This window comes from Drosophila ananassae, chromosome 2R, assembly GCF_017639315.1.
Source record: "Drosophila ananassae strain 14024-0371.13 chromosome 2R, ASM1763931v2, whole genome shotgun sequence".
In the NCBI taxonomy this organism is placed as follows: domain Eukaryota; kingdom Metazoa; phylum Arthropoda; class Insecta; order Diptera; family Drosophilidae; genus Drosophila; species Drosophila ananassae.
The window spans coordinates 9,550,998-9,578,813 of NC_057928.1; the positions used below are offsets into that span (position 1 = coordinate 9,550,998).

Genomic DNA, 27,816 nt, shown 5'->3' on the forward strand with positions numbered 1-27,816 from the left:
CAGGAAGTTCGATTCCAAGGGTGGTGGCTGGGCGGCTGGGCGACAGTGGGTAGTGATGGGCTTGGCTTGGTTGAACGAAAACCAGGTTCAGCCTTGGCGAGCGGATTATGTAGAAAACAGACATCCATACAAACTCAAACGAACACACGCAGAACAGTGCAGAGCAGAGCGCGGCAGGCCACATGCAGCGTCAACAACAAACAACACCTGTTTATGGTTTTTCGTTAGCAAAAATTTTACAACTGCCAGGACAAAGCCTGTGATAGAGCACACATACCCCATACCTCATAGCCCCATAGACCATTCCCCCAAGTACCCTCTACCCATTCTTATACACCTCGACCATCGCAGTCACGTTTGTATGTTCACAACGGCAAGGCCAAAAGTTTTCGTAGCCAACTAATTTTTCCTGTCAAATGCACAGACGACAACAAGGAACCCCAAATAAAATGGAGAAAAAAAAAATAAATAATAAAATCAAAATAAAAAGAACATTAAAGAAGCATCTGAGGTAAGGCGAAGGTTTATTACTCTTTTTTGGGGGAGAACTAAGCCACAGAATTAAATAGTTTTTAGAGAATGGACTAGCCTTTAGACCTTCCAATTTTAAACATTCTATATTCTATAATTATACAAGATTTTGAAAAAATAGTATAAACCTATTTGAAAGAGTATAACGCAACCAAAAAAGGAACATTATAAAGCAGGCGACGCGACGTCTTGGCGTTGTGGCAGAAGGTCCTGGGTCCTGAGTCCTGCTTCTGCTTCAGATTCAGTTCCTGTCCCGCTATACTGCTACCCATCCCAGCTGCTGAAGGTGAAATTAAATGTAAGCAGGATAAGGGATAAAAGGGATACCAACTCGGCATACATGCCTGCGTAGACGTGGACCGAGAGATCCTTCCGAGTGGCACTGTCTGCGCTTCACGCTTGATTATGCGTTTGCATGCACATAAAGGCAGAAGTCAAACACGGGACAAACCTCGACCTTTTTTATTATTATTTTTTTATAGAAGGGGATACAAGGATATTTACATGCCTGACTTTGACAGCAGGTGTCGGTGTCGATGTCGGTCTCTGCCACTGTCTCTGTCGGCTGGCAGTTGAAACATTTGATGGCATTTCAAGCTGCAGATCAGAAGCGAGAATAAAAACTGCGTGCGTGCCATAAAAGTTATGGCTTTTTGAGGGGGGTTGTGAGGTCAAGCCAACTTGGTGGATTGGTGGGTGGATGAGAGTGGATGGCGCCATTATAAACCACATTGTGTATATGTTTGTTGGGTGTGTGTTGATGTTATTTTGTTACATTTATGCACAGCCAGTTTTCGCTTTTAATTGCTAAGCTGACCTTGCTGCCTGACTGGGTTAATGGGTTAGCCTTTGTGGAGAGGCTATCGTTTTTAATTTATCGAATGGCCATTGATGTAGATAATGCATAATTGCAATTTCAATTTGCCAGTTTCAATGTTTGGCCAATGATGCGGGCACTAGCCTGCTAATTATTTAATTTTATTGAAAGCGAAGGTTAAACAAAAAATCGTGATCAGCAGCCTTAAATATTTTATTATAAAAGTATCTATCAGATAGCCATTGTAGCTGGTATAATAAAGTTCAAGTTATATTGTTAACCTGATGACCCCCAGAAGCATTTAAAGGTGAGCCCTATCAACAGGCACTCCATGAAGGAAATCGCTCGAAGAGCGGTTGCCAAGCTCTTATTTTGGCTATTATTCCTTTGTTTTCGCCTCGTCTTTCTTTAATTATAAAGCCCCTGGAACCCAGCTCAGACCGAGACAGACGCACAGTTCTATATAAATATATATGGGTTTTTATAGCACTACAACCCAAAAAAAAAAAAAAAAAAAAACAAAAAAACGAGAAGGAAAAACTCATATTCCCATTGGCATCAAATTGTCTGCACGACAAGGTAACAAAGTATTAAAAATTTCAGCACCAACAGCAACAGCATCAGCATCAGAATTTTCTGACCAGCACTCGTCCGAGATACTTTCCTATCCCTCGGTGGATAGGCGGGCGGGTCAGACGCTCGTCCTTTCCCCCGTTCCTTCTGGATGGTTTCCCAGAATTTCCCTAGCAACGCAAGCCGCTTAACGCAGCCAACTGCCAAATGTAAATATACTCCAACCCCAACTCGGCAGCCAAACCGACAAAAAAATATAAAACTTTCTTAATAATACAACGACGAGCAGAAAAGCAGAAAATATATAAAAAAAAAATGTAAAGAAGGAGCCGGAAAACTCGGTCCAAGGCGACGCAGACCCGCGAGGAAAATGCGCATTGTTTTCAGCTTTTCAGCGCCCAAACAACAACCGAAAGCGGAAAGCCTGGGGGCGCTGGAGCAGGGGGCGTGGCATGGGCTTTTCCAGAAGGGAGAGGGCATTGCGGCATTGCGGGGGCATTGGGAACTTAAAAACTTTGGCCATATCCCGCAGCTATGAACAACAGCAATCAATTTTCACATGCCGGCGAACAAATGTGCCGCACCAGGATGTCCCTCCAGCCGAAGGGCCAGGCGGGTTGGATAGGGGATAGGGTGAGGTCCAGGGTGTGGAAAGTAGTTTAAAATTATTATGCCTCATCAAGGGTCGACCCATCATGGTGGACCATCATCAAGTCGGGCAAACATCACAGACTCTCCCCTGCCAGGCCAGAGATGACTTGCCGAATCACTGGATCCCCAAATTAAAACACAATACTAATTAACCGTTTGAAGTTCTAATTAAAATTGATAAGTTATTTAAAATGAGTTAAGGGAAAAATATTATACATTACTGACCAATTCTAAGATCCGTAAGCTCTGCACCTTGAACTTTAAAAGATCCCTTAGCCTTTTCTCATAAATATTCCTATATATACAAGTCCTATAGCTACATTTCTTAGAAATACTTTCCCCAGAAAGATAGCTTTAATCCCCAACTACCTCCTACTAAATATAATTAAATTAATCCCCCATTTATAGCCACGAGAGTCACGCTCTCATCTCCATTTCAAAGGACCATCGGAGAGCGTTTTGTCCCTCGGCAGTAGTTTAGCGATTCCGGATGCCATATTTGCGAAGCGCTTCACATCGGTTCGCCATCGATCTGGATGGATGGATGGATGGATGGCTGGACTATATCATCGGGATGGTAGTTGGGAGTGGGTGGGGTGCCAAACGTTGATTAATTTCTCGTTTTTACGCCATTTTCTATTTGTCTTGTGCGGTAATTACGACAAGTCCTTGGAGTGGGAGGACCAGAGCCGAGCCAACTTCCTGCCGCGTGGCCAAGACAAACAGAAATGAAAAAAAAAAGTCTGGAGTACCAGGACTCTGGTGACTCTCAGCTCCTCAGATCCGTTCCGCTTTGCAACGCCCCATGGACTGAGAGGCGGATGGACAGGCGGACAGGCGGACTGGCGGACAGACTGCTTCCGGTAATTGAATCAAATGAAGCAGCATTAGTATTAGCTTCTTATGGTCGGTGGTATCGTTCGGGAGATGCTTCCTCTGGCATAACTCTGTTTATTTTTGTAAATTAATTTTTAATTTAATGTACGTGTGGTGGGCGAGGCGCTAGTTTCACGCCATGATGGCTGGAGCGACAGGAAGTGGGCGGCACCAAGGGCAATGGGCGTGGCAGGACTACCAAGGCAAACAGCGGCGAAAAGCAAAACAAAACAAAAGTGGAAAGCCAAACAAAGAGCAGTAATTCTAGTTGAAGATTGTATGCTCTAAGGATATAGTATATTTTTTTGATTATATTATTTAAAAGATTATTTGAATAATAGCACAAATTAAATGATAAAATATGTATCAAATAGTTTAGGTGATCTGAAATATAATAGTAGTCTCTATCATCAGCCCCTGATATCCTCAGAGCAACCACAAATATACTGAATCTGCCCCAGGAACCAGCATATCCCCTACATAGACCCTAGGACCTGCTCCACACTCAAATATAAAGTAGGAAAATATAAAGCAGTTTTCAGCTGGTCAGCAGGCTGTCGAAAATAAAAGTAAAACAAAGTGAAACGGCGCTGAAGAGGGGCACCCAGGACCCTGGACCCCGGTCCATGGAATATAAAGCGAAAAGACGACGAAATACTTTTTCAAGATAAACGGAAACAAGCCAAGATGGAATTAATTTTCCGCTTTGAACAAACAAGCGGATGTAAATAAAAAAAAAAAAAGAAAGAAAAACAACACAAAAAATGGAACCAGGAACCAGCAGCAGCAGCAGCGGGAGCCAGGAGCCAGGACCCATGAGCCACCTAGAGAAACCAGTGAAGAAATCGCCGTCAAAGTCAAAGGACGGGGTGCCCAGGGATGTCTGAATGAGGATGGGGGCGAGCGGACTACCAAAAGGAAGTAGCTAAAGCTTAGGCCAAAAGGACTGGGGAGATCCTGGGACAAGAGGGGCGTAGGCAGGGGATGGCTAGAAGAACAGGTCCTGGAGCTGGAGCTGGAGATGCGATGTCTGGCAAGTTTAGCAAATTTAGTCTGGACAAGGGCTGGACGAACGTTATGTGCTGTTAATGACTGTACAAGAAGTTTAATTGTTCGACTGCCTACACGGAGAGAAATGGGTATTAAATTATAATTAATTATTAAATAAGGTAGGTAGATTTTAAGTCATTATACTTGAGATATTTTATATATTTCACTTAAGATTGAAGAACATGTTTCTTAAATATCTATATGAAGTGGTAATTTTATTAAAAGTTAGCCCGTATTTTCTGGCAGTGCCCTTCTAGGAAATAGTGGCTTATAGCAGATTGTAGTTTTGGCCAACAGGAGGTGGTGCCCTGATGGGCGTGCGGTAGTGCTACACACACGCATATTGACAAATTGCAATTTAAATAGACAGCAATAAGTTAAACAGACGCACACACTTACCAGAGTGGGGTAAGGAGGTAAGGAGGCAAGAAGGCAGCCAAAAACACGCCACGTCTAATTAGTTTAGCACGGCACTGGGGGAGGTCAAGGGGCAGCCATCGGCTGAGATACTAGAGATGAGCAATAATTAGGCAAAAAGTTAATGCGTTGAGGGAATTACAATGGGCTGGCTCGGGCTGGACGACTGGCTGGCTGGTCACAATATATGGCATAAATTAGGGGGACAGTGACCAGAGTAACAAATAAATTATAATACATTTATTTACAAAAAGGACACATCTTAATGAAAGGAAAGCATAAGGACATTAGGAGGCTTAAGAAGATATTTTATCTAATTATTATAGATACTTATAGATACTTTCCTTTAAACAGTTTTTCAGACTTCAATGAAGAGGTTCTTGGGACTTAATAATAAAAACACTTTAAATATACCTTCTAAAAATATCCTTTTTTGAAACTCTATCACATCTCTATCTCTATACCCCCCTGATACCTCTTCTAATATAATACCACCCCATGAAACCCGATAATTCATCCGCTGACTAAAATACATTAAGGCATTTTTACGACCAAAGGACACCCCGCCTTCATTTCCATCTTCCTGGCCCCATTATTGCTACAATAGTTGCCATCTTGTGGAGCTAGAAACCCCATTCTGTGGAGATGTTATTTGTTGTTTCTCGTCCTCCTGCTGATGTTGTTTTTGTTTTGTTGGTGTGTGTGTGTGTGTGCGGCAAATATTGATGGAAACATTTACGCACACACGCACACAATTAAACACGTTTACACACGCTGATAAACAGCAGATACCCACACACACACCACACCAACACACACACACACACACCAGGAGCAATGGAAATAGAGATGAATAGAGGCTAAGTAGTAATTGATGAGTTTCCTTTTATGGCAACATCAATCATACGCACTGTATGCCAACGATTTGCAGCCAGGTTAAATAAATAACTCGATGAAGCCAGAGACAATTGGGCATCTCTCTTTCTCCCTTTTTATTTGCCAATTTCAATTTCAGTGGTCTATCTAAGGCTATATACATAGGATTATATATTCAAAGTTCATAACTCTGTGTTCTTTATCAAAGTTTTCGATTCTGTGACGCCTGCGATGCTCTGCCTCTTCGTCCAGCACAGAATGTTAACCCAAATCAGGCCACAAACACCCATATAGATAACCCGGAAGCGGGGCGCTACCAAGGAGAAGTTCAGGGCCTGAGCGGGAAGCCAAAAAACACAGGATCGCACAAAAGTTGGCACAAACTTCTCGCGCAGTTCCAGGAAAATGTCCTCCGACCCCTCCATGATTGACATTCCTTGAACGAATTATTTCGTATTTAGATTAAAGTTGGAAAAGTTTTTGATTTAATTTATTGGGAATTTTTAAACTTACCGGCATAAAAGACAGTCAATAAATAGGGCGTTAGTACGAACTGATCAAGAACCAGTTTTTTTACAATTATGGTCTTAGTAGTGCCGGGAAAAACGCGATCTAACCATTTGTACCTAAGATAATTTAATATTATTAATATTTTTAATATTATAAATTTAAAATAAAATATTTATAGTTTTTATGGCATTTGCAAAAGCAAGCAAAATGGGTTAATGTAATTGTAATTAACATTAAGTGCTGTGTTTTTAGTTCATATAACCACATATAAATATAGTGCCTTGATTTTGATGTAATATTCATGTAACTTGTGTATCCTTGAGTTTATATCCTTGTGTGTGCTCTGTTTTGTGTATATTTTTTGATTTTTTTTAGCATCCTTCACTTACATTGCATTGCTTTTTACATTGTCGTGCACATATGCCTCAATTTCATCAGTGCGTGGCGTGCTTTCTCCGAGCTTTTCACTTTGTTTTTATTAATAGGCAGTGGAAAGCTTGGTGCTCTTGGTGGCTGAGAGATGGTGCTTCTAAAGAGAAACGTGAATAGAAAGTAAGAGACACACAGAGAGAGAGTGTGGGCTGAGAGAAAGTGAGAGATGCGAGGAACATGCTCTTGGCGTGACTTTGGCGACACGTGCTGGCGAAGCTTTTACGGAATTGTAAACAAATTGATAAAAGACAAAAACAAAAACAACAACAGAGACGTAGTGGGAAGCAAATTGAGGCGATACGAAATAGGAAAAGAACGGTTAAATGGCGGGCATGTAAATGTGAGTAATTGAATGGACCACCGATGTGTGAGTGTGTGTGTGCGGACAAACAGCTGAGGTCAACATAATAGAGCGGATATCTGAACTTTCACAATTCAGATATAATTAAATTAAAGATACATCTTACTATATTAGCTAAAATTATAAAAGAAAAAATAAAAATCAAAAGCGTAAAATTTAAATAAATATAATACTCTTCTAGGGAATTTTTTACAGTGCTGAAACTAAAAATTAAACTTTAAAATAATCTTTTTCTTTAACTTTTGGAATAATCTTTAAAAAATATATATAAATTTCTCATAAAAACCTACTTTAACTTCTCAACTTAAAGCTTAACTTAAAAACGGATTATTTTGACCTCAGCTGTTTGTTTTTATATACAATTATATACATAATATTATATACTTATGTATATTTGTCTATATATGGGTGTTGAGCACAAACCAAAAATACAGCGAGGGGGCATAGGCCGCAGTGCCCATGACGGCGTATCTTCCGATTGTGGCATAATCGATATCCTCTTGCTCGGCCGCGGGCTGCAAGGCGCATAAATCTGATTAGAAATCGCCAGATATGCCCTCAAGATAAATTCCCCCGCTAAACCGCTTAATATACTATGCATAAATCAAATATTTAACTTACCGGCAGCCAGCGTTTGGAGAGGTATTGCTGAGAATACTCGGCACCCACGTACAGGCCACCATAGATGGCGCTGTTGGTCACAAAAGGATAACGACGAAAGGCCGACCGAACTCCCGAAATCAAACGAGACATTTTTCCTTCCTGTCTTTCTGTCTGCAAAAATGTTATTTATTTTAATTAAAGAATTAAATTACTTTCTTCATCTATTTACTGTGGATGTGGCCTGCCCTTGGCGCTGTCCGGTAGAGAGTGAGGAAAAATTCCAAACGAAGGCCCCTCAGCTGTTACAAAAGACAATAAACAATGAACTGAGAGTTCAAAAGAGAAAACTGGAGAAAGAGATAAGAGCGTAGAAAGAGAGAGATTACGGCAAACTAAGAGAAAGCCTTTCAATGTTTACGTTTGCTTTTCAAAGCAGGAAATGTGATGAGAAAGTATCAAGATTTATGGCTCATGTTGATTAGGAAAAGCTTAGAAATGCAGTTAGTTCTTATCAGTTCCTATAGATAAGATTTGGTAATATCAGAAATAGCAGTTAGTAACCAGAATTATAGAGATATGTATGGGTGTTATAGATTTTTTTTGTAATAGAATATTTATTATTTATTTTATTATTAATTAAAAAACATTTTTAAACACGAACAAAACGTCTCACATGTCCTGCCTTTGAAATGCCAATATCCTGGAAGCAAGAAACTTCTGTCAGAACCACAATTTCCCCCAGATCAGCATCTCTCGCTTCCCAGAACTTGCCAAAATTGCCTCAATCAAGTTTAAAATCCAAATCCACTACGAGTCCTACCTTAATCAAGGACACATGCATCTCAGTCAGCAAAAAAAATATAAGGAATAAGGAGGCGCACATAAAAGACGAAGAAAAAACAACAAAACTTTTGCCCATAAAAATGCAATAAGTGTATCAAGTCTTGGAAACCCTTTTTGGCTAATGGCAATTTACGCACGACTAACAAACACCGGCAGCCAGGACGAGGAGAGTCGCAGGACTTCAAAACATATGCCCAGGAACGAAGACGAGGAGGCGGTGGCGGTGGCAGAGGACGGAGGACGGAGGAGAAACGACAACTTTGATTGAGTGCCCGGGAAACTGGAGGCAAAGGTGTTAAAACTGAAACCAATTTAAAAAGTTCTGCGAAACCATATGGAAAGTGAGTCAGGAGGCCCGAACGCCCAACAGGAAAAAAGTTTTTGGATAGGCGTGCGTGTACTTGGAAAAAAGAATCCTCTGTAAAATCAGGGGATTTATTAAGACGGGGAGATTGTGTGCATTTTAAACAGATGTAATAAAATGGGTATTAAAAAATGAGGGAGGGAGCTCCATAACTAAATTCCTTTCAAGACAAGCCTGAGACTTCAAGTCTCATGTTAAAAAGTGTCCGACAAGTAGGCTTTCAAGGACTGACAAATAAGAGAAACCCTCTCACACACATCTCCCCATACACGTGAACCTTTCCGGTCGACGGAGACACAAACTGGTTAAGGACCAAGGACTAAGGATGAACCTAAGCGCCATCCTAAAGAATGTGAGCAACAGTCTGGGCTTCGGAGCCACCACCGCCAACGACAACCAGAAGAAGGTGGCCAAGCGGTCACCGTTCACTTACCAAAAGAGTCCATACTACAGCTCCGAATCCACTTCGACCACTTTGAGCTCCACCATTTCGAGTCCCAGTTCCATATCCGATAGTACAACCACTCCCAGTTCCACTTCTCTTTCCGCCTCAGGCAACAGTCCGTTTGGGAATCTGCTGCTCCCCTCCGAGGACGAGGAGCAACCAACTCCGAGCGACAGTCGTCTGGCCTCGGCGGCAGCTCAACTGTCGAAGAGCCGCCATCCCTACAGGCAGATCATCGAGCAGATCCTGCGCCAGGTTAGCGAACTCGAGCACACCCTCTTCGAGGACCAGCAGCAGGAGTTCAAGCTACGAATGGCTCTCGAGCGACAGACGGAGCGCGTCCAGGAGCTGGCCTTCTCCCTGGACTCGGAGAAGCAGAGAAACGGACGACTGGTGCAGTTGCTCCGTGGAGTAGACACTGCCAGCTCCGGGGAGAGCGAGCCGGAGGAGCGAACTCTTAGCGGATCCCATGTCAAGTCGATAGGGGATCTTTACGAGTCCATAAGTCCACTCCTCATGCAGCAGCGGTGAGTAGAATAATTAGTATAGAGCGAATGTCCTTGATGGCTATTATATCCTCCGACAGCTACGATGAACTCTCCATATCCCATCGCCAAAGTCGCAGGCAACTGGCCAAGAAGGAGAAGGCCCTGAAGCTCCTCAAATGCGAAAAGGAGCAGCTGCACTCGCAGTACGATCAGCTATTCGACGAATACCGGAGTGAACAGAAGCGCTTCGAGATGCTCTGCTCCCACTACATTCAGATGCAGATGAAGAAAAAGCAGCAGATCTTCAATCTGAAGAACACACTGGGCTACGCCTCCGAGTGCATCTACCACGCCCAGGCTGCCATCGATGAGTGTTGCCGGCGCTCCGGTTCCCGAAGCCCCATTTCCCAGGAGAATCTTCAGAATTTCAGGAAGAATCTGGACTGCTTTATGGATGCACTGAGGAGTTGCTGTTGCCTCCAAAAGGTGCACGAGTTGCAACAGCAACAGCTGCAGAAACAGGAGAAGGAGTTAAAAATTGATAAACATAAAAAGAGAGATCGGGAGGACAAGAAGGATATCGATCAGGACTCTACACCCTCCATAGCCAGCAGTGCCACTTACTTGGCGGAATCATCTGATCTTTCGGCAGAGCGGGAGTTCCCAAAGCGATCTCATCATGGCTGCCATCGACGCCCAAGGCATTCCAATCGTTGAAGCTTCACTTTCAGTTACTCCTTGGCGTTAGGTTTCTTGTGAAAGGATAGGATTCTTTCTTCTTATCCTGAAAAAAATAGTTTCATTGAAAACTAAGTTGAAAACTGAAAAAAAAAATCAAAAAATATGTTTACACAAATACAAAAAAAATTATTAAAAGTAATGAATGTTGTTATGTTGTGAGGAATAGTAAGGTTTTCCTAAAAGCTCCTAATTTTTCCTAATTTTATTCTTGAGGAATTGGAAATAAAATACAAATATTTAAATATTCAACAATATATCAAATGCACTTATTTAATTCTTTGAATAAAATAGTTTTCAAACATTCTCACGAAGATCTCCCAAAAAATTGTATTCATTATGTAAAAAGCCTAACAATTCTATTTTTAAACATTAAACTCTATTTCCAACTCAATCAAGTGGTCTATTCTTTATAAATCACACAATCTGTGACAATTCCAAAGCAAAGATTATACAAATTGTAAGAATTAGGAGGAATAATGTCGCATAGGTCTTCATTGAAAAGGCCGTCCTCGGTCAGTACGATTAGTGATCCAGAAAAGGCTTCGGAAAAGTCATCCGAGGATGAATATGAACCAGGAATCGAGGCCAAACCGGCCGCGGACGTCACCATCTACAACGCGTACAATATGGGACCGGCCTTTGGGAAGAAGTTCCCACTGCCGTATATTCGTTTAATGGTTTCCAAAGTGATGCAGGAAAAGTTGACAAATAAGACTTACAATCCAACGGATGCCCGCAAGTTGGCCCGCGATGTGGCCGACGAAATTAATTTGAGAATGAAGGGAGAGGGATACTGTCCAAGGTACAAGCATGTGGTGAATGTGATGCTTTACCAGCAGACTGGAGCAGGATGCTTTTACGGAGCACGAGCCATCTGGGATTACCTCGCGGATGACTATTTGAACTATACCTTTGATGGTGGCAGTTTTGTTTGCATTGCAACTGTTTTTGGCTGCTACCAGTACTGAGTTAATGCACATTTATTAAATCAATAAAATTATAAAGTATTCTCTTACTTAATAAATGTATTTTTTAGTTTTTTAATTTAAATAAATATTTAAATTTCAGTTTGAACTAAAGTGCTGCCCATAAAAATTCAAATTATCGATAATCCCTATAACCGATAACATTCCCATCTCAATTAAAGTCCATCTCCGACAAAGTTGGCAGCCCTCCCGGACGCACATGTTGTTTATTTTCATTTTTACTCAAATTTTATGATAATTGCGCCGCAAAGATACTGATTTAATTCTGCCAGGATGAAGGTGAAAATGATAAGCCGTAATCCGGACAACTATGTCCGGGAGACAAAACTGGAGCATCACAAAAGTGAGTAGACAATAACACGACAATACGATTCTGAGGCTCTTATTTTTTCAGTGGCCCGGAACTACGATCCTGCTCTGCATCCCTTGGAGGGTCCTAGGGAATATGTCCGGGCTTTGAATGCCACTAAACTGGACCGTGTGTTTGCCAAACCCTTCGTCTGCAACTTGAGCGGCCACCGAGATGGTGTCTCTTGTTTCGGGAAGCACCCAAAGCAGCTGTCCCAACTCGCCACTGGTGCTTATGACGGCGAGGTGCGTATTTGGGATTTGGCCAACCGCACCAGCTCCCGCCACTTTGTGGCCCATGACGGATTCGTCCGTGGTGTTGCCTACGCCCCTGACGGCAAGCTGATCTACACAGTGGGTGATGACAAGACCATTAAGGTGTGGAAAGCCGATGCCCCTGATGTCGGCGAGGAGGAGGAGCCTGTTAACACGATCCTGAGCCGCTACGGTCTTCACGGCATCTCGCACAATCGGAAGGGCAACAGTTTCGCCACCTGCGGCGAGGTTTGCGCCGTTTGGGACGAGAAGCACAATGATCCCATTAAGACCCTGAAGTGGGGAGTGGATACGCTGCACACTATATCCTACAATCCCGTGGAAACGGATATCCTGGCCTGCTGTGCCAGTGACAGGAGCATTATCCTTTACGATCAGCGTGAGGCTCAACCACTGCGAAAGATTGTTCTGACAATGAAGAGCAACAAGTTGTCGTGGAATCCAATGGAGGCCTTTAACTTCACCGTCGCCAACGAGGACTGCAAGTAAGGATAACTGAAAGTCCTTCAGTTTATGCAACCCTTTTAAATTAAACTTTTCTATCCTAGTCTCTACACCTTCGACACCCGCAAGCTACAAACCCCGTTGAAGGTTCACTTCGACCACGTTTCCGCCGTAACCGATGTGGACTACTCGCCCACGGGCAAGGAGTTCGTCTCGGCCAGCTACGATAAGACAGTTCGCATCTACAACGCCCATCACAGTCACTCGCGGGACATATACCACACGAAACGCATGCAGCACGTGGTCTGTGTCGCCTGGTCGCTGGATAATCGATACGTCTTCTCCGGCTCCGATGAAATGAACGTGCGCATGTGGAAGGCCAATGCCTCCGAGAAGCTGGGCGTGATTCGGCCGCGTGAGCGGGTCAACTTCAATTACCAGGAGGCCCTCAAGCAGAAGTATGCTGCCCATCCGCAGATCAAGCGCATTGCCCGCCATCGCCAGGTGCCGCGCCATGTCATGAATGCCCAGAGAAAGATGCGCCTGGTCAAGGATAAGGAGCAGGTCAAGGAGGCTAATGTGCGCAAGCACTCCAAGAAGGGCAAGGTGCCCTACGTCAGCGAAAAGAAGAAGCACGTAATTAAGGAGGAGGTTTAGATTGATTGTTTTTTTTAGAGTTGTAGGTTAGTATGTTTGAGAAAATACATTGTAGGACCCAACTCCTGTGTCTTTTAATCTATAAGCTATGATTTCTCAGATCAATGAAATACTAGGTGTTTGGAAAAACTATCTATAATTCATTGAGATAAGGAGTTGTGTAGATATGTGTCTGAGCAAGTATTGCAATGTTGGCTGGAAATTCGAAATCAAATTCGAATCCGATAAGCCCCAAATAACGATAACATAGAGAGGGCAAAACCGGTGGAGACGTGTCCGTTCGTTTGGGGCCCATCTCGATTATAAAAGGTGGACAGCCCCGCCGTTGGGGCCTCAGTCGCTTGTTGTTACGGCAGCCGCCAGTCGGTCGTTAGTTTTTGTTTTCGTTCTCCGTTTGTTTATACGCCAGCGACTCCGCCCCCTTCCAGCGCCACCGCCACCACAGAACTCGTTTGAATTTAAACAACAACAAATTTGACATCCAATTGAAATCATGGAAGCACTGGGAGATCTACTGGCACCTTATAGCGAACTCATCGCTAAGGTAGCCGGCACAATAACTACCCTGCAATTTCTGTCTGGTGTGGCGCTGATGAACGACATCCGGAAGAAGGGTAGCAGCGACGTCTATCCCGTGGGTCCATTCCTGGGCGGAGTGGTGCTGTAAGTACATATGCTCCACTGCGCACGGGGAACAAAAACGAATAAAAAACTATGTGGTGGAAAAACAAAAGCGCCTGCATCTGTGTGGGAATTGATTAAATTTTTGAACTGTCGCCATGACACTACAGAATCGGCTCGCCCCAAGGACGTTCCTAAATCGGTTTCTGCTTCGATTCAATAAGATAACAATGCCAGAAGTTACATCATAGCCCCCAGTGTCAAGCCCCTTAGCATAGCCCCCTCGAAAGTAACCACCATTTCGATCATCTTCGGCCGTTACAATTCAAAATCGCAACCTGGTCGTCGATGGAATCTTTCAATGTCGGGTTCTTATCGTCGCGAAGTCTCCGCCAACACGTACTGCTTATCTGAAGTGTGTAAAATAGTATAGCCACAGCGCATTAGGAATGCTGATCTGCTAATCTGGGAATTATGGGAGAGCCCCTGGCCGTTTATGAGACAACTGAAAGATAGGTGGCTCGCCTTAGCCACGTGCTCCGAATAAGCCACCTCCTTGGCCACTTTCCGGGGGGTCACTTTCAGTGATGGCTAGCACGGACTTTCTGTACCACTAGGTACAATAATAATTCAAACTTTTAAACCAGGGGTGCCCAAGCACTGCTTATGACAGAGCAAATTCCAATACCTATGCACAAAAGCACAAATACATATGAGCGATAGTTTTTTTTTTTTTTTCTATCGTATCACTGAAAAAAATTTTTGTAACATTTTCAACAGAAAAAAAATAAAAATTATAAAAATTAAAAAATTAATAATTTACATATAATACATTGCTGCTCGCAAAGAAAATTTTCGGCAAAGAAAAAATTCATCGTTCCAAAGTCAACCATTCTGTCCAAAACCTCAACAAGAAGTGATTTCTTGCAGTGAAAAGTTTTCGGCAATCCAACAACAAAATGCCAGAAAAGTGTTGAAACTGTTTAAGTGTTATTAAACTACGAAAAATTGTTATTGTAATTTGCCTTGCCTATACTGGGAGCAGCACACGTATATGATTTTGCTCTACCCATATGACAGAGCAATCCAACAACAAAGGAGGAACGAGAGCAATGGGACTGGGCATCCCTGTTTTAAACAAATCAAAACTTTGCCTTAAAAACAATTCAATTTCTTGTGAAATTTCCCACAACTATTTCCCAAAACTAAACCCTTTCCAACTCTTACAATATAATCATAAAACTTCCAGCTATACCTTGATAATTCCACTCAAAAAATAATTGATATATACCTTTCCTAGATAATTATAAACATTATTTCCTCTACCTTGTAGTACAAACAGGTACAATTTTAACTCGCACGTCTAGTACTTTTCCCATCACTGTTGGCCCTTTCGAAAGGGGGCTGTTTTGTGGGGGTGGTGGCGGGCGCGAACTCGGACTGTGTCAAGTGTAAGGACCCGCAGACATGCAAGTGAAGCAACAGTTGTATCGTAAATGAGTTCCAGCACAAGGTGTCTAGGTCAAGGGCGGCTCCCGGGGCCAGCTGGCGTTTAATTTCGCACCTCGAATTTAAATTTCACCATTGCGTTGGCTTCATGAATGATTGCGTTGCCATCGATGATAATTAATACTTTCATGTTATCAGTTATATCTTCTGTGAACTGTTATCAGTAACTACGTGCTGTATGATTGGCAAAAATAACTATTTCCGAGGTGGTATATCCCCAAAAACCTGTCTGATTCAGCATGTTCCTGCTTACAAGCTACTATTTTGTTGTGAGATGGCCAGCACCTGTGGTACAATATCATAATTACTTCACAAATCCGGTTTTTCTAACTTTCTATTTCAAGATAGACTATACTCCATTGGATTTAGAAAAGAGAGAAACTGGTTTAGAACAGAAAACATATCTAAAGACTAACTTAGACCCTTTTCTTTGCCTTTCCAGGACCGTTCTCAGCTTGAAGCTGGCTTACATCATGAATGATGCTGCGATGATCAACACCAATCTGATTGGTCTGGTCATCAACTTCGTTTTCCTGGCAGGCTTCTACTTCTACGCTTCGAGCGGCAAGAAGGGCGGCATCTGGAAGCAGGTCGGCTACTCCTCGGTCTTCCTACTGGCCACCACTGCCTATGCCAACTTCGAGGACCCCACCAAAGTGGAGTTCCGTCTGGGCATGCTGATCACTGGCATTCTGGTCTGGTTGGTCGGCTCGCCCCTTCTGCACCTGCCGAAGATCATTGAGAAGAAAAGCACTGAGGGCATGCCCTTCCCAATCATTCTCTCCGGCAACCTGGTGGCCGTTTCCTGGATGCTCTATGCCATTTCCATCAAAAATACTGTGATGGTGGTAAGTAAAGTGGACTTCTATATCCTTAAATGTTTGCTAAACTCCATAATTATTTAATATTTCAGCTCCAGAACCTACTGCTCTTTGTTTTGGGCGGCATCCAGCTCTCCATGTTTGCCATTTATCCAAACACACCGGTGGCTAAGAAGGGCAAGGACAGCAAGAAGGATAAGTAATCGAAAGCTATGGCTATGATAACCGAAAAAGGACAAATAATGGGTTGTTGCAACAACAAATTACCAAGTAATTGTAGTTAGGCTCGAGGAATAATCAAATTATTGCTTGAATTTACACTAAATCGCCACAATACAAAATACGAAACTAAAATTTGAGCTAGACGAATTATTTTTCTATATATAAGAAATATTTTCTTAGAACAAATCCGGCTAAGTCGCTAGCTAACCTAGAATTGTTATTATATTGACTATTATTGTAAATAACTACTATATACTTGCAATTTTTGACAATAACTCAAATCTTCCAAATGCATACGTATTTATAAAATCAACATTATTAATAAAAACAAATCTGTTACAAAATCGTTCGTTGTATGCGTTCCTGAGGTTTCTTTCCAGCTTCAAGCCTCTGCTGGAACTGTTGAGTTGTAGTGGGCGCCCAGCTGGTAAATGTGACGATGGTAACAGATCACCAAGGGCGAACCACCGAACTCCTCCTGTCCCAGCAGCGTGGCAGCTCCCTCCGCTTGAATGACTTCGATGGGCACTCGGAGCAGCGATGAGATGGCCTTCAGTTCAATGTGCCCGCCCCAGGCATGAGTTTTTTCTATGTCCTGGCAGTACTTCTCGAACTGCTCGTCGTCGAGCAGGTCCCCTGTCTCTGGATGAGTCATGTAGCTGATGAGCGCCTCCTTGTTGGCGCGCACATAATTGGCAGTCTCTTCTCTCAGCCCCTGGACACTGTGCCCCGGAAGACCGTTGACGATTAGCTGGTGACGTATGGACTGGTACAAACAGTCGCCATCGGAGGCTATGTGGTGCAGGGTCAGTTGGCGGCCGGACAACTTGGCCGTGATCTGTTCCAGTTCGATAAGCTTGGGCGATGGCTGGTTGGCAGCGTTTTGTAGTTCCACCTTGATTTCCGCCTCACGTTCGCGTGCCTCCTTGGCCTTCTTGTTCCGGCGCTTCTGGGCCTTGGACACCCGCTGATTGGAGGGCGCCTGGTCCTCCTCTTCATCCTCTTCCTTGTTCTCATCCACTTTCACTGCCGGCTTTTTCGCCTCCTCCTCTGGGGCGGGTTCTGCGACGTTCCCTGGCGCTTCCTTGGCTTCTGCCGCCTGCAGCTCTGCCTTATGCCGCTGCTCCAGCTCTCCTTCCAGACGGGTCATCTCCTCCAGGAACTCCTTGCGCTTATTTTTGTTGTTCTTCGGGGCATTCTTTTTCATTGCCTGAAGCTTGGCCTGAAGCTCCTTCTTCTCCCGTCGGTGTCTGGCGGCCACATCCTCCAGAGTCACTTCCTCCAGGCGATTCTCCAACTCCACAATAGCCTCTTCCGCTCCTGACATTTCTTTCTTAATATTTAACTTAAATATTTCAGTAAAGTACAAAAAAACAATTCTAAGCAATTTGGGAAATTTTCGGCACGTAGTGACAGTGTTACCATAGCTTTCCAGCCAACTAAATACCAAACGGCGAGGAAAAATACTAAATACTATATTGAAATACCGCAAGCTTTTTTATTTTTCAAATTATTTCAAGAGATTTTTTCTATTTTCCGTTACGTTAAAAATTCTTGATAAAAACACTCACTTTATTTTTTTTATTAAAACAATATTATTTATTAACATTTTTATGCTAAACATAAAATAGTGACAGACTAAATACATGCGATGCAAAGCGGCGAGGCACTTAATCAATTATTAGTTTTCAATATTAATAAGACTAAATTAGAGTGCACGAACATAAAATACAATTTTTTTTTTCAAATATATACAGGAAATTCTTTACAATTACACACATAATCGATTGAAAACTTTAGTGAAACCTAAATACATAGAATAGCTAGTGTCAGTTTTATCCTCGATGTTTACACAATCCTCAAGAGTTGATTTAAAAAATGACCATCATGCCAGCTTCCTTTCTTAAAGCTCTCTAACACATTTCAAGTCGCTAATCGAATATAGCATTATTTACATTGGCGGACATCGGCGATGACTCTTATTTTACTTCATTTACACTAAAATAAAATGAAAAAAACTTAAAACATGGCTGGATATTAATGGGGGGGCTGTCTAGCGAACCTTTACATCCGATGTGATTACTTAGCCACTAACCGAACTCTACGCACTGTTCTGCCTAATTCTAAAGTGATATCGCCTGTTTGCAGTCGAAAGTATAAAAGGAAGCACTCGGCTAACTAGGAAATCTACCACAGAGCATTCTCTTTAGTCCTATCTTAGAGGCTCTTGGTTATGTTGTGGAACAGGCGACGTCCCCACCACGATTCCAGATCGAAGGGTTTAAAGTCCTGAAGCGCCGGGCTCGGAGGCTCCACCCAAACCGTGGCGGCCGATGGGACAGGCATCGGCGGCGAGTTGGCAATAATGCTTTCCACTGGGCTGGAGGCGCTGTTGTTGTTGGCATCCGCCAGGGGCTTCTCGGCGGGCTTGGCGGATGAGCTCGAGTCGTAGGGGTTTTGCGCCACTAACATGTTCCAAGCTATAAGAGAAAATACAAAGAATATTACAAAATATGAATTTTAATCCTTCTTTATATAATACGATTTTCTAGGCTGATGAAAACTTTGGAATGGGAATGAAATTTAAAGAAACCGAGATAACAATGGATGAACATTGAACTCGTGGCTTAATATATGCCCATTATTTCAATTTAAATAATAAGTAATTCGTAAAATATATTGTTTTTGAAACTTACAGTCATTTATGTACCGAATGATCTCCTCATGCTGCGGCGTTATCACCTCATCCTCGATCAGCTTGGTCGGTGTTATCCGCTTGGAGGCAAAACTTTGCTGAAACACAGGTCGCGGTATGCTGTTTTTCCAAAAAAAAAAAATAAATAAATAAAATAACAAAAGAGTATTAAAAATTATAATGACAATGCTACTGAATTTCAACGACATGGCACTTATGCAAACCCAAACAGAACTCCCCAGAACGCGTGGACTACGAAAATAAATCACTTGGAAGTCTGGCAGAGAAGGTGGGGACTGGACTCGGTTCTAGGAACGTTTAAGGCATTACAATTAAAAAAGGTGTGAGGTTGTAGCATTTTAAATAATTGAAATTCTCAACAACTAAGGCTGGTATTTGTTTATGAAGCTAACCGATTTTAATAAACTTCATATCGCTTTGGATCCAAATGCTGATAACGAGTGATTGCGGCGTGGGAAATGGATTTACGAATATCTATATATATTTATTGACCAGGATTGGCTTGCCGATAAGGCTGCCAGTCCAAGAGCACATTGCTATAATATACATATGCCGGCGTAGGGCTGCCACTGCCTGCATCTCGGTTAGAACGAGTGACGTAACGGTTGGAAAAGTCATTGCCTCCAAGGGGCAAGTGGAGCCAGATAACCCACGTGTTGTCTCCCGGCTCCCGGCGAGAATGCTCCTAGGCAATTAGCATGATGGTGCCAGGTCGTGGCGGATTCCTCCGATAAAATGTCAAAGATAAGACGAGGGTCTCTGAAGCGGACTCCCCCCCGACACTTTCCACGTTTTCCACATGTGTTTGCATAAGCACCGAAATAATTATTTCAGATTCTCTTACTTTTTGTGCTCCTCGGGACTGTTGAGGTCGAAGCTGCCGTTCTTCCGGCTGCTCTCCTTGATGCTTTCAAATTTTTCAAAATTTTGTGCCAGACCTGCAGGAAAAAAAAAACAAGAAAACAAGGATGATGAAAATTATCAGCATAGAGTGGAAAATGCCGGCAAAACAAAAAATTAACAGAGCCCCCCCACTCTCACGGAGAGCATTAGATAAGAAATGGGGGGAATGGTGATAGGAAAATTGAGAGAGAGAGCATAGGCAAAGAGAGAGAGAGGGCTGGCAAATGTTGTGACATAACAGCTGGGCAACATTTCTCTGCAAGGGTTTATTGTACCTTTTTACGAATTAATTACAAATTCAATGCCAAATAATACTTACCGCGACGCGTTTTAGCAACTATTTTGCTGGGTCCCTTGTTGATTGTGTACATTGTTGTTCAAGGAGTTATCCTTACGATTTTGGGCGTTCTTGTTGCTGTTTGTTTTTTATCTGGCAACGGACTGCTCCCTTGCAAATTTGTACGACTACTATGTTTTTAATTTTATTTTACAATTTTTCTTTTCCACCTGAGTGACGTCTATATATGTAGATTTATTCTTGATCTCGCTGCTGTTTTGGTCAATCTTGTGATCAGTGCATCCCGTCTCCTCTGCGCCTCCTTCTAGTCACTTCGCCGGTCATCGTTTAGATAGTTACACAATACTCAGTTAGCTTTGAGTTTGCCTTTTTGATTTGTTTATCGTCCGCGTCGACACCTTCCTCTCGAGTCTCAATTGATTTCATTCATCGGGAAGTGGGGAGTGCTCTGCTCCTTCGAGTGCGTTTTAATTGTAACGTTTTCCGGACGGCGGTTGGAGCTCCAATGCGGCTGCATTCAAATAACGAAACGTTCGAGGGGCTCGCTTAACAGACCTCACACCTACGCGCCAGGTTTATGCGGTGGTATTCATGATATTGAGAACTTTATGAATTGTATTTTCCTTGAATACAATTATTGGAGGGCTGTTTTTTCCAAACACTTTGGTTTTTATTATAATTAATTAACATTATTTTTTCTTTAAAGGGGGAAATACATTTTCCGCATAAACGCAGCAACTTATACACGTGTAAAGATAAGCCAGTGTGTACCCGTTGCTCTGAAGAATAATTAAGACAACCTGCGCGGGTAATTTAAAATACATTAAGAACTGATTACAGAGACGGCAGTCTACAGGACATACTTCAGAACAGTAGGAGGTTACTATATTAGGAGTCAGTCACATAAATTATTATATTTTTACTTACATTTTCTTTAAATAAGTTTGGTATTTCCAAACCAGCAGATGGCTTTACAAATCTAGATTTCAAAAGGACATTTAGAACATCGGGGAAATTAGAATGCGGATTTGGGCCAGACGGAACTTTTTGCTACCTGCTTTCTCAATTTGAAATGCATTAAAAGCGGATTAGCGGGAAATTTCGGTGCAAAATTAAATGCAAAGCAGGTAACACCATAAAGTGACAGATGGGACTGACAGAATTTTCCGCAATGACATTTATGACTTCCTTAAAATTGCACACACATCAGGAGTATATAAGGAGTCCAGTGGGCCAAGAGAAAATCAGTAGCAGCCCGACTTCGTTAAAGAAAAGCACCAGCTTCCTCATCAAATTTTTAATTGGCCAAAATGTCGAACAACGAAACCAACCAACTCCTGCAGCGCCTGATTAGCCTGAATATTGTGGAAACCCAAACCCCCAAGGAGAAAACGGAGCTGGGAAAGCGAGAGTGCTACTCACTGGACAGCAAGAACTACAAAATAGTGCCCGCCACCCCCAGCAGCGGAGGTCCTGGGAAGTTTCAAACCGATCTCAAGAAACGCCGCAAAAATAAACTCAACCGTGTTTATGCCTACGAAGGGGATAAGAATTTCATCAAGGCTCGCAAATCTTTGAATTTCTAATCATGTAATCGTATATATTCCGATGTAATCACTTTAGTCATAAGCATCTCAGATTTCAAATCGAATACTCCTCAATTGTCTTAGCTCCGATACAATAAAATATACTCTTATTCAAATTCGCGCTTTTTTTTTGAAAATGTGGAGCATTCAACTCGTGGTGGCAGCACTGGTACTTCTGTGCTTGGTAGCACTGGCGAACAGCTGTTCTTGTGACAAACATCAAAAATTCGAGTGCGGATGCACAAAACATTAAAATTTATTAAAATATTGTTGTCAGCTTATTTGTGCATTGTCGGATCATTATCCCAGTTTACAAGTAATATCACTGCATCCACGGTGGCCACATAATCCCAGAGAGACACAAAGATGGCAGAAATAGCGACAACTAGCGAGGGGAGTTCCAACAGTAGCGAGGTGGAGCAACATCAGCCTACCCCGGAGTTTCTACAGCGCAAAATTTATTTCCTGGTGGACCAACTTAGAAAAATGCACGAGGAGCTGCCTGAGTATTGTAGACATTTGAATACTTTCTCAGAAGTACTAATTTATGGTCCATTCCCACAGGAACCTCCAGACACGCATATCCTACGACTTACTCACAGAACTCGCCAACTGTGTCCTGAACGAGGGCATTTTCGTAATAGTTAAGGCTCTGATGGATTTGCAACACGAAACAGAAAGACATCTCATCAAAATGCGACAGCAGGTGGAGAACGAGTACGAGATCGAGGTGGCGCAATGGAGAGTCAAAATCAAAGACCCCGAGGAACTGCACCACATTTTGGGATTAATGAAAATCAAGCATACCAAGAAACTAGTCGAGTCTGACAAGAAGATTATAGAAATACTAGATCAGAAGGTAGACACTCGTTGAATCCCTAAAGTTGGATTGAACTTATAATCTTTATTTTCCAGGTTAACGACCAACAATCCACTCTTCAAAAAGCCGGCGTGCCGGGTTTCTATGTCACCGAGAACCCCAAGGAGATCAAAATACAAATGTTCCTGCTGGACTTCATTCTGCGTCTGAGTCGTCTGAAGTATGAGCCCAACAAATAGCATATGGACACTAATCCGGATCCCATAAAAGACTGCACTTGACTTGTTTAAATTAGAATACTTAAATCTATTAAATTATTAACCCTGATCAAATTCACCAGCTGTACGATCTATTGTGATACCAAGAAACCTGTAGCGCTGCGCAGTTTTAATCAGCAAAGAATTGAGAGTGGGAGAGTAGTCTGTCGGGCCTCGGGCCGTGAGTGGTAGAACGGGAGAATTGATAAAGATAGCTCGCCTCTTCGGGAAGAAAGCGGAGAGCCGGCACTATAAATTGGGCCGACCGGTCTGCAGATGCATCAGTTTTGCTTTGAATTTCCCAAGCAACACATTTTAATCTAAAAAAAAAAAGTGAAAACATGTCCCTGACAATTACCCCAACTGTCTCGCATCCTGAACTTAAGGATCTGGTGAGTTTCCATTATCCTTCCTGTTTTTTTTTTGTAAGTGAAAAGTTTCTCCAATAAATAATAAATAAATATCCTTTGTTATTCCATAAAGTAATTGAAGTTAAATAGATTTTAAATCTCTTTAAATCACTTTGAGTTTCTTGAACTTACCAAGGTCGAGTGGCCAAAAATCTTTTTTTTTTGTGCCAGCTCATAAAAGCCAGTTTCCGTCATCTAATGTAAATTATTCACCGCCGAGCGCAATTAAAGCTCTAGCGTATACATTATTGTTGGCTTGAGGAATTTGTGATGATTTGTTTTGGCCAGCTTTAGTTGCTTCCCAACAGCTGAGCCGTTTGCACGAAATGTTTGCGCGTTTGTTTCGTAATTTCAAGGCAAGTTTCAAGTGTTTTAAAAAGAAGTTAAGTATTTATTTTATGATTTCTTTTTTAGTTTTTTTCTTATTTTATTTTTTATGCTAACGTAAATCGGAAATCTCATACTTTTACTTTTCATTTAACACTTTTTGCTATTGACCTTGATTTTGTAATTCTCTTGTTGTTGTTGGTTTTGCAATCGTGTTGGGGCTAAAAGGGGGGCTATTTCAAAATCAGCTGTTTGCGTGCATTTTAAAGAGAGAGGATTGCAGCTGAGAGACTAACTTAAAAAAAAGAGAGCCAGACCAAAGTGCGGCGTTCAGCGAACAAAGCGTCGAAAAACTGCCGAAAAATTGTTTTTATTTTTAAATAATCTGCAAAATAGTACAAATTTTTTATAAAAAAATTAATATAAAATGCGCTGCTTGCCGGGCTATGGCTATGGCCTGACCTTTTTGTTTCTGGTGTGCCCTAAAATCGAAAAATCTGTTAATTTTGTGTTGAAATGTTGCTCATACGCCCCGCTATTGTCTCTTCTTCTTCTTACAGAGCACCGTTCGCAATGAACAGAAGGAACTGAACATCAACCCGGTTCACAATGTGAACATATCGAAGGCCACTGCCACCTTTGGCATGGGCTGCTTCTGGGGAGCCGAGTCCTTGTACGGAGCCACCCGTGGAGTGTTGAGGACGACCGTGGGATATGCCGGTGGCAGCTCCGACTTGCCAACGTACCGTAAAATGTAAGAGGCGAAGACATGAACATTGGTCATCCTAACACGAGCATTTTTTGTTTGTTTTCCATACCCCCATCTATCTGCCATCTATCAAAACCTTATCCTTTCGGATCGACGTACTAACTCACGCACTCTCAACAGGGGCGATCACACGGAGGTGCTGGAAATCGACTACGATCCCTCGGTGATCAGCTTCAAGGAGCTGCTGGATCTGTTCTGGAACAACCACGAATATGGCCTGACCACGCCCATCAAGCGGCAGTATGCCTCCTTGATTTTGTTCCACGACGATGAGCAGCGGCAGGTGGCAGAGGCATCCAAGCTGGAAGAGCAGGAGCGACGGGCTCCGGAGATCATCACAACGGAGATCGCGCCGAAGAACAACTTCTTTGCTGCCGAAGCGTAGGTTTCCTTCACGAATTTCTTAAGCTTGGTCTTAAATATTCCCTGTTTTTGTTTAGTTATCACCAGAAGTACAGATTGCAAGGCCACAAGGACCTGGCATCCTCGCTGAATCTCAATCCCCAGCTGCTGCAGACCAGCTACGTGGCCACCAAGCTCAATGGCTACTTGGCCGGTGTCGGCGGCATCGAGCAGTTCAAGTCCGAGGTGGAGACCTTCGGCCTGACCCCCACCCAGCGCCAGTACTGCAACTACCATGTCGAGCAGAACGAGGGCCAGGGACTCTACTGCTGACATGGTCGCCTGTGCATAGATGTTAAGCGTAGATCGTACACCTAGGGGGGTCGTTTTCTGATTTGAATTTGTTCAAAACAAAAGCTTGTATTATGTAGACTTTAGGGAATATTTGAAAATAATATACATTTTATTATAATAATAAAAAATTATCTCAAAACAAACTTTATATACTTTTCATTTTGTGGAATTTGGATAAATACTTTTATCCCAAAAGCATTTAGCTTAAAATGGGCTTCAAAAGATTCTTCCCTGCAAATACAGATATTCAGCTACGTGATGAATTTTTTTTTTTAAATATACTTACCTCTGATAACTGACTAATCTGAGATGATAAACAGCTTGCAAGTCATATTAAATTCCTGCCCAGGATCCTGCGTTATCAGGGCCAAGCTGACTGATAACGATTCTGCCAGGTCACTTGTTTATTCGACTTTAATGAGTTTGCATTGCTGTCAAGAAGTGATCGAATTCTGCTGAAAATTAACTTTTTGATAGGAACATTCTATACAAACGTACCTATATATATTTTGGTGAAACACAACACATGTCAATGGACTTTTGAAGCTAAAAAATTGTCCTTCCTCACTCATAAATATATAGACATATATATATATATTATTTCTAGCGATGAACTTCCCAAAAATTGGAAAATATTTATTCAAGGACAATAACCAAATGTTACTGAACTCTTGAAGACTTTTTGCACTATTTATTATAGAAACTAATAATAGATAATTTTTGAAAGGTAGTTAATTTAAGTATTATATCTCTTATAAATTCTTAATACTATCATAAGGTAAGAGCTATCAGATTAGAGTGGTAGTTTACAATTAACTTGAGAGTCTATAAATTAGTGCGAATGACTAGCTTTATTTGATCGAAAATAGAAATGCACCTAGTCATTGGAAGAAATATGATTAGGGGAAATGGTTTAAGTAGTTTATATATTTAGAAAATTGTTTAATTGGATTTGTGAAATAGAATAAAAATTGCCAAGATTACCAGAAACGTAAACTAAAGTTAAGGATCTGAAAAATACTTAATTTCTTGCTGATTAGGATTTTCAATTAAATTTTAAGATAGACAAAGAAAAATGATTAGGCAATCAGTATTTAATATTTATTTAATTATTTAACTAAACCAGTTTTTCTTTGTAAATACACATAAGAGAGTTTTAATTAAGGAATTTGCCCAAAATTTAAGACTTTTTAATTTATAAGAAAAGAACTAGTATCCAGACCTTCAACCCAAAACTTTCCCGCGTTGACCGCTCTTGATTATTTTTGATTAGAGGAGGAAGCACATGGTCTCTATTATTCTTTTCCTCCCGTTCGAGTGCCAAGACGGAAAGCCATATATACTATAATTAAATACATATCTGCCTCTCTGAACTGGGACTCTCTCCAAAAGCCGGTTCGCCGCGTGTTTGGCGATAAGTCGGAGCAAACCGATGAGTAGGCGAAAATAGCAATGAATTTTTTGTTTACAGCGAATGAAAGATTTAAAATGTTTTTCGTTAATTGATTTCTATATGAGAGAGTCCTTAGAATTGGATGAAATGTGGTTAACCCGTACTACTCCCCCTGACGTATCTAATTCTTTTTAAATCATCAAAATCGGAGACACCACCGAGGAGTGAGAAACTTTTGCGGTTTAAGGAGTTTCCAGGCGTGCTATCTCCTTCCATTTCTCCCAGGACATAGATCCATAGGACAGCTATGAGCTTCCCAACTTTCAACCGGAAATGCCAAAAACTTTAGCAATGGCGAATTTTACAAGATCTTCCGTTATACGTTCGCCAGGGAAAGAAGCAGAGAGCCATTCGTCAGACGCCCGATAGACATAATAAACTAAAATCGGCAACAACTACGACGAGGCTTTCTTTGTATTAGTACCACGGGTTGATAATAGTGGGTAGTTTCTATAGCCGAATGGGGGGAGAAAGGCGCTGGGATCCGGGCTGTACTAATCAATGAGTCTAAAAAGAGTCGTGCTCATGTTGCACAAGATTTCGAATGGCCAGGGAAAGGTCATTGGGGCTCTTCCTTCTCTATGTAATCAAAGTGATTTGCATGAAACAAAATTATATTCGCAATATATTGAAAATAAAGACACAACATGAATTCTTGCAAATCATTTTGTTTTAAAAATATTCAATTAAAAATTGTGATTAAGGAAAACGTGGAAAATTTTCAAGTCATGCTTTCCGATAAGGTTTTCTAAATTTATTTATTTTTCCCTAAGTATAATGGATGTTATTTAAATTTAAATTATATTAATTAGTAATTCCCAAACAAAACATGTATGTTTGTTTTATGATTTGTAAGTCGTAGGTCAAGGATCAGGTTGCCAAGATATTATAATCCTTTAACAGATTAAAGCCCTTTCCCTTTTCAGATTATAGCCAGCATTCAAGTGGCTCCTATTCTGTTACCAAGACGAGTTAAGCCTTTCAAGGGTAAAATGGCTTAGATAAGGTGAAAGACCAAACACCCATAATCTTCGAGTTGAAAGAAATCGTTAGTACTCAGCAAGGTCGCAGAAAAGAAAGATCATTAACCTTTTTAAAGAATATACGAATCTTTGGATA

The 27,816-nt window shown here is 41.8% G+C and overlaps 11 protein-coding genes and 1 long non-coding RNA gene across 24 annotated transcripts; 8 read left to right on the plus strand and 4 right to left on the minus strand.

Annotated features, from left to right (window-relative positions):
• Positions 1-5,872: 5,872 nt before the first annotated feature.
• LOC6493600 (mpv17-like protein) lies at positions 5,873-7,994 on the minus strand. Of its 4 annotated transcripts, none has more exons than XM_014908978.2 (5): positions 7,927-7,994; positions 7,716-7,868; positions 7,518-7,609; positions 6,305-6,417; positions 5,873-6,227 (listed from the first exon to the last, which is right to left on the minus strand). In XM_014908978.2, exons 2-5 carry the CDS (start codon positions 7,845-7,847, stop codon positions 5,974-5,976), a joined length of 591 nt encoding a protein of 196 aa, XP_014764464.1. In that variant the 5' UTR covers positions 7,848-7,868; positions 7,927-7,994; the 3' UTR covers positions 5,873-5,973. The 4 variants fall into 4 exon arrangements, with proteins under 4 accessions (XP_014764464.1, XP_032310381.1, XP_044571082.1 ...); XM_032454490.2 differs by having other exon boundaries at positions 7,716-7,871; positions 7,927-7,942; XM_044715147.1 differs by lacking the exon at positions 7,518-7,609.
• Positions 7,995-9,097: 1,103 nt separating this feature from the next.
• Positions 9,098-10,825, plus strand: LOC6506337. Its single transcript, XM_001958039.4, has 2 exons — positions 9,098-9,876; positions 9,936-10,825. The coding sequence occupies exons 1-2, from the start codon at positions 9,230-9,232 to the stop codon at positions 10,552-10,554; spliced, it is 1,266 nt and encodes a 421-aa protein (XP_001958075.1). The 5' UTR covers positions 9,098-9,229; the 3' UTR covers positions 10,555-10,825.
• A 139-nt stretch (positions 10,826-10,964) lies between these two features.
• Positions 10,965-11,606, plus strand: LOC6506338 (dynein light chain Tctex-type protein 2B). Its single transcript, XM_001958038.4, has one exon. It carries the CDS (start codon positions 11,055-11,057, stop codon positions 11,544-11,546), a length of 492 nt encoding a protein of 163 aa, XP_001958074.1. The 5' UTR covers positions 10,965-11,054; the 3' UTR covers positions 11,547-11,606.
• A 113-nt stretch (positions 11,607-11,719) lies between these two features.
• Positions 11,720-13,351, plus strand: LOC6506340 (DDB1- and CUL4-associated factor 13). The gene is made up of 3 exons (XM_001958037.4): positions 11,720-11,907; positions 11,959-12,673; positions 12,737-13,351. The coding sequence occupies exons 1-3, from the start codon at positions 11,838-11,840 to the stop codon at positions 13,287-13,289; spliced, it is 1,338 nt and encodes a 445-aa protein (XP_001958073.1). The 5' UTR covers positions 11,720-11,837; the 3' UTR covers positions 13,290-13,351.
• A 221-nt stretch (positions 13,352-13,572) lies between these two features.
• LOC6506341 (sugar transporter SWEET1) lies at positions 13,573-16,806 on the plus strand. Its single transcript, XM_001958036.4, has 3 exons — positions 13,573-13,952; positions 15,862-16,267; positions 16,333-16,806. Exons 1-3 carry the CDS (start codon positions 13,783-13,785, stop codon positions 16,441-16,443), a joined length of 687 nt encoding a protein of 228 aa, XP_001958072.1. The 5' UTR covers positions 13,573-13,782; the 3' UTR covers positions 16,444-16,806.
• On the minus strand, positions 16,746-17,915 carry LOC6493599 (deubiquitinase OTUD6B). The gene has a single exon (XM_001958035.4). The coding sequence runs from the start codon at positions 17,787-17,789 to the stop codon at positions 16,845-16,847; it is 945 nt and encodes a 314-aa protein (XP_001958071.1). The 5' UTR covers positions 17,790-17,915; the 3' UTR covers positions 16,746-16,844.
• A 261-nt stretch (positions 17,916-18,176) lies between these two features.
• On the minus strand, positions 18,177-21,127 carry LOC6493598 (MAPK regulated corepressor interacting protein 2). Of its 2 annotated transcripts, XR_001408927.3 has the most exons (5): positions 20,401-21,127; positions 20,023-20,116; positions 19,159-19,277; positions 18,525-18,942; positions 18,177-18,460 (listed from the first exon to the last, which is right to left on the minus strand). XR_001408927.3 is itself a non-coding variant. In XM_001958034.4 (4 exons), exons 1-4 carry the CDS (start codon positions 20,450-20,452, stop codon positions 18,680-18,682), a joined length of 528 nt encoding a protein of 175 aa, XP_001958070.1. In that variant the 5' UTR covers positions 20,453-21,127; the 3' UTR covers positions 18,177-18,679. The 2 variants fall into 2 exon arrangements, 1 of the variants encoding a protein (XP_001958070.1); XM_001958034.4 differs by having other exon boundaries at positions 18,177-18,942.
• A 413-nt stretch (positions 21,128-21,540) lies between these two features.
• Positions 21,541-22,081, plus strand: LOC6506342 (protein Z600). Its single transcript, XM_001958033.4, has one exon. The coding sequence runs from the start codon at positions 21,690-21,692 to the stop codon at positions 21,963-21,965; it is 276 nt and encodes a 91-aa protein (XP_001958069.1). The 5' UTR covers positions 21,541-21,689; the 3' UTR covers positions 21,966-22,081.
• Positions 22,082-22,101: 20 nt separating this feature from the next.
• Positions 22,102-22,685, plus strand: LOC6502777 (gonadal protein gdl-ORF39). The gene is made up of 2 exons (XM_044715128.1): positions 22,102-22,476; positions 22,530-22,685. Exon 1 carries the CDS (start codon positions 22,102-22,104, stop codon positions 22,216-22,218), a length of 117 nt encoding a protein of 38 aa, XP_044571063.1. The 3' UTR covers positions 22,219-22,476; positions 22,530-22,685.
• LOC6506343 (gonadal protein gdl) lies at positions 22,332-23,117 on the plus strand. Its single transcript, XM_001958031.3, has 3 exons — positions 22,332-22,471; positions 22,530-22,824; positions 22,881-23,117. The coding sequence occupies exons 1-3, from the start codon at positions 22,332-22,334 to the stop codon at positions 23,022-23,024; spliced, it is 579 nt and encodes a 192-aa protein (XP_001958067.1). The 3' UTR covers positions 23,025-23,117.
• A 170-nt stretch (positions 23,118-23,287) lies between these two features.
• LOC6506344 (peptide methionine sulfoxide reductase) lies at positions 23,288-25,387 on the plus strand. 8 transcript variants are annotated; one of them, XM_032453900.2, is made up of 4 exons: positions 23,288-23,434; positions 24,340-24,521; positions 24,669-24,929; positions 24,989-25,387. In XM_032453900.2, the coding sequence occupies exons 1-4, from the start codon at positions 23,384-23,386 to the stop codon at positions 25,221-25,223; spliced, it is 729 nt and encodes a 242-aa protein (XP_032309791.1). In that variant the 5' UTR covers positions 23,288-23,383; the 3' UTR covers positions 25,224-25,387. The 8 variants fall into 8 exon arrangements, with proteins under 8 accessions (XP_032309791.1, XP_001958066.3, XP_032309792.1 ...); XM_001958030.4 differs by having other exon boundaries at positions 23,289-23,434; positions 24,340-24,533; XM_032453901.2 differs by lacking the exon at positions 23,288-23,434 and adding an exon at positions 23,477-23,808 and having other exon boundaries at positions 24,340-24,533.
• On the minus strand, positions 25,340-27,230 carry LOC123257172. Of its 2 annotated transcripts, XR_006507161.1 has the most exons (4): positions 26,467-27,230; positions 25,743-25,947; positions 25,531-25,675; positions 25,340-25,475 (listed from the first exon to the last, which is right to left on the minus strand). It is a non-coding gene; the product is annotated as an uncharacterized LOC123257172 (long non-coding RNA). The 2 variants fall into 2 exon arrangements; XR_006507160.1 differs by lacking the exon at positions 25,743-25,947 and having other exon boundaries at positions 25,531-25,696; positions 26,467-27,216.
• Positions 27,231-27,816: the final 586 nt, after the last annotated feature.

Coding starts and splice junctions, on each gene's coding strand:
- LOC6493600 (XM_014908978.2), bottom strand. CDS start 7,847: ATGTCTCGTTTGATTTCGGGAGTTCGGTCGGCCTTTCGTCGTTATCCT. Junction 6,418..7,517: donor GCCCCCTCGCTGTATTTTTG/GTTTGTGCTCAA, acceptor AAATTATCTTAG/GTACAAATGGTTAGATCGCG. Junction 6,228..6,304: donor ATTGACTGTCTTTTATGCCG/GTAAGTTTAAAA, acceptor AATTCGTTCAAG/GAATGTCAATCATGGAGGGG.
- LOC6506337 (XM_001958039.4), top strand. CDS start 9,230: ATGAACCTAAGCGCCATCCTAAAGAATGTGAGCAACAGTCTGGGCTTC. Junction 9,877..9,935: donor CCACTCCTCATGCAGCAGCG/GTGAGTAGAATA, acceptor ATCCTCCGACAG/CTACGATGAACTCTCCATAT.
- LOC6506338 (XM_001958038.4), top strand. CDS start 11,055: ATGTCGCATAGGTCTTCATTGAAAAGGCCGTCCTCGGTCAGTACGATT.
- LOC6506340 (XM_001958037.4), top strand. CDS start 11,838: ATGAAGGTGAAAATGATAAGCCGTAATCCGGACAACTATGTCCGGGAG. Junction 11,908..11,958: donor AAAACTGGAGCATCACAAAA/GTGAGTAGACAA, acceptor TTATTTTTTCAG/TGGCCCGGAACTACGATCCT. Junction 12,674..12,736: donor GTCGCCAACGAGGACTGCAA/GTAAGGATAACT, acceptor TTTCTATCCTAG/TCTCTACACCTTCGACACCC.
- LOC6506341 (XM_001958036.4), top strand. CDS start 13,783: ATGGAAGCACTGGGAGATCTACTGGCACCTTATAGCGAACTCATCGCT. Junction 13,953..15,861: donor TTCCTGGGCGGAGTGGTGCT/GTAAGTACATAT, acceptor TTGCCTTTCCAG/GACCGTTCTCAGCTTGAAGC. Junction 16,268..16,332: donor TCAAAAATACTGTGATGGTG/GTAAGTAAAGTG, acceptor TTAATATTTCAG/CTCCAGAACCTACTGCTCTT.
- LOC6493599 (XM_001958035.4), bottom strand. CDS start 17,789: ATGTCAGGAGCGGAAGAGGCTATTGTGGAGTTGGAGAATCGCCTGGAG.
- LOC6493598 (XM_001958034.4), bottom strand. CDS start 20,452: ATGTACACAATCAACAAGGGACCCAGCAAAATAGTTGCTAAAACGCGT. Junction 19,278..20,022: donor AGTCCCGAGGAGCACAAAAA/GTAAGAGAATCT, acceptor TTGGAAAAACAG/CATACCGCGACCTGTGTTTC. Junction 18,943..19,158: donor CATTCGGTACATAAATGACT/GTAAGTTTCAAA, acceptor TTTCTCTTATAG/CTTGGAACATGTTAGTGGCG.
- LOC6506342 (XM_001958033.4), top strand. CDS start 21,690: ATGTCGAACAACGAAACCAACCAACTCCTGCAGCGCCTGATTAGCCTG.
- LOC6502777 (XM_044715128.1), top strand. CDS start 22,102: ATGTGGAGCATTCAACTCGTGGTGGCAGCACTGGTACTTCTGTGCTTG.
- LOC6506343 (XM_001958031.3), top strand. CDS start 22,332: ATGGCAGAAATAGCGACAACTAGCGAGGGGAGTTCCAACAGTAGCGAG. Junction 22,472..22,529: donor ATGCACGAGGAGCTGCCTGA/GTATTGTAGACA, acceptor CCATTCCCACAG/GAACCTCCAGACACGCATAT. Junction 22,825..22,880: donor TAGAAATACTAGATCAGAAG/GTAGACACTCGT, acceptor TTTATTTTCCAG/GTTAACGACCAACAATCCAC.
- LOC6506344 (XM_044715124.1), top strand. CDS start 23,779: ATGTTTGCGCGTTTGTTTCGTAATTTCAAGGCAAGTTTCAAGTGTTTT. Junction 23,836..24,339: donor TCAAGTGTTTTAAAAAGAAG/TTAAGTATTTAT, acceptor TTCTTCTTACAG/AGCACCGTTCGCAATGAACA. Junction 24,534..24,668: donor TTGCCAACGTACCGTAAAAT/GTAAGAGGCGAA, acceptor CACTCTCAACAG/GGGCGATCACACGGAGGTGC.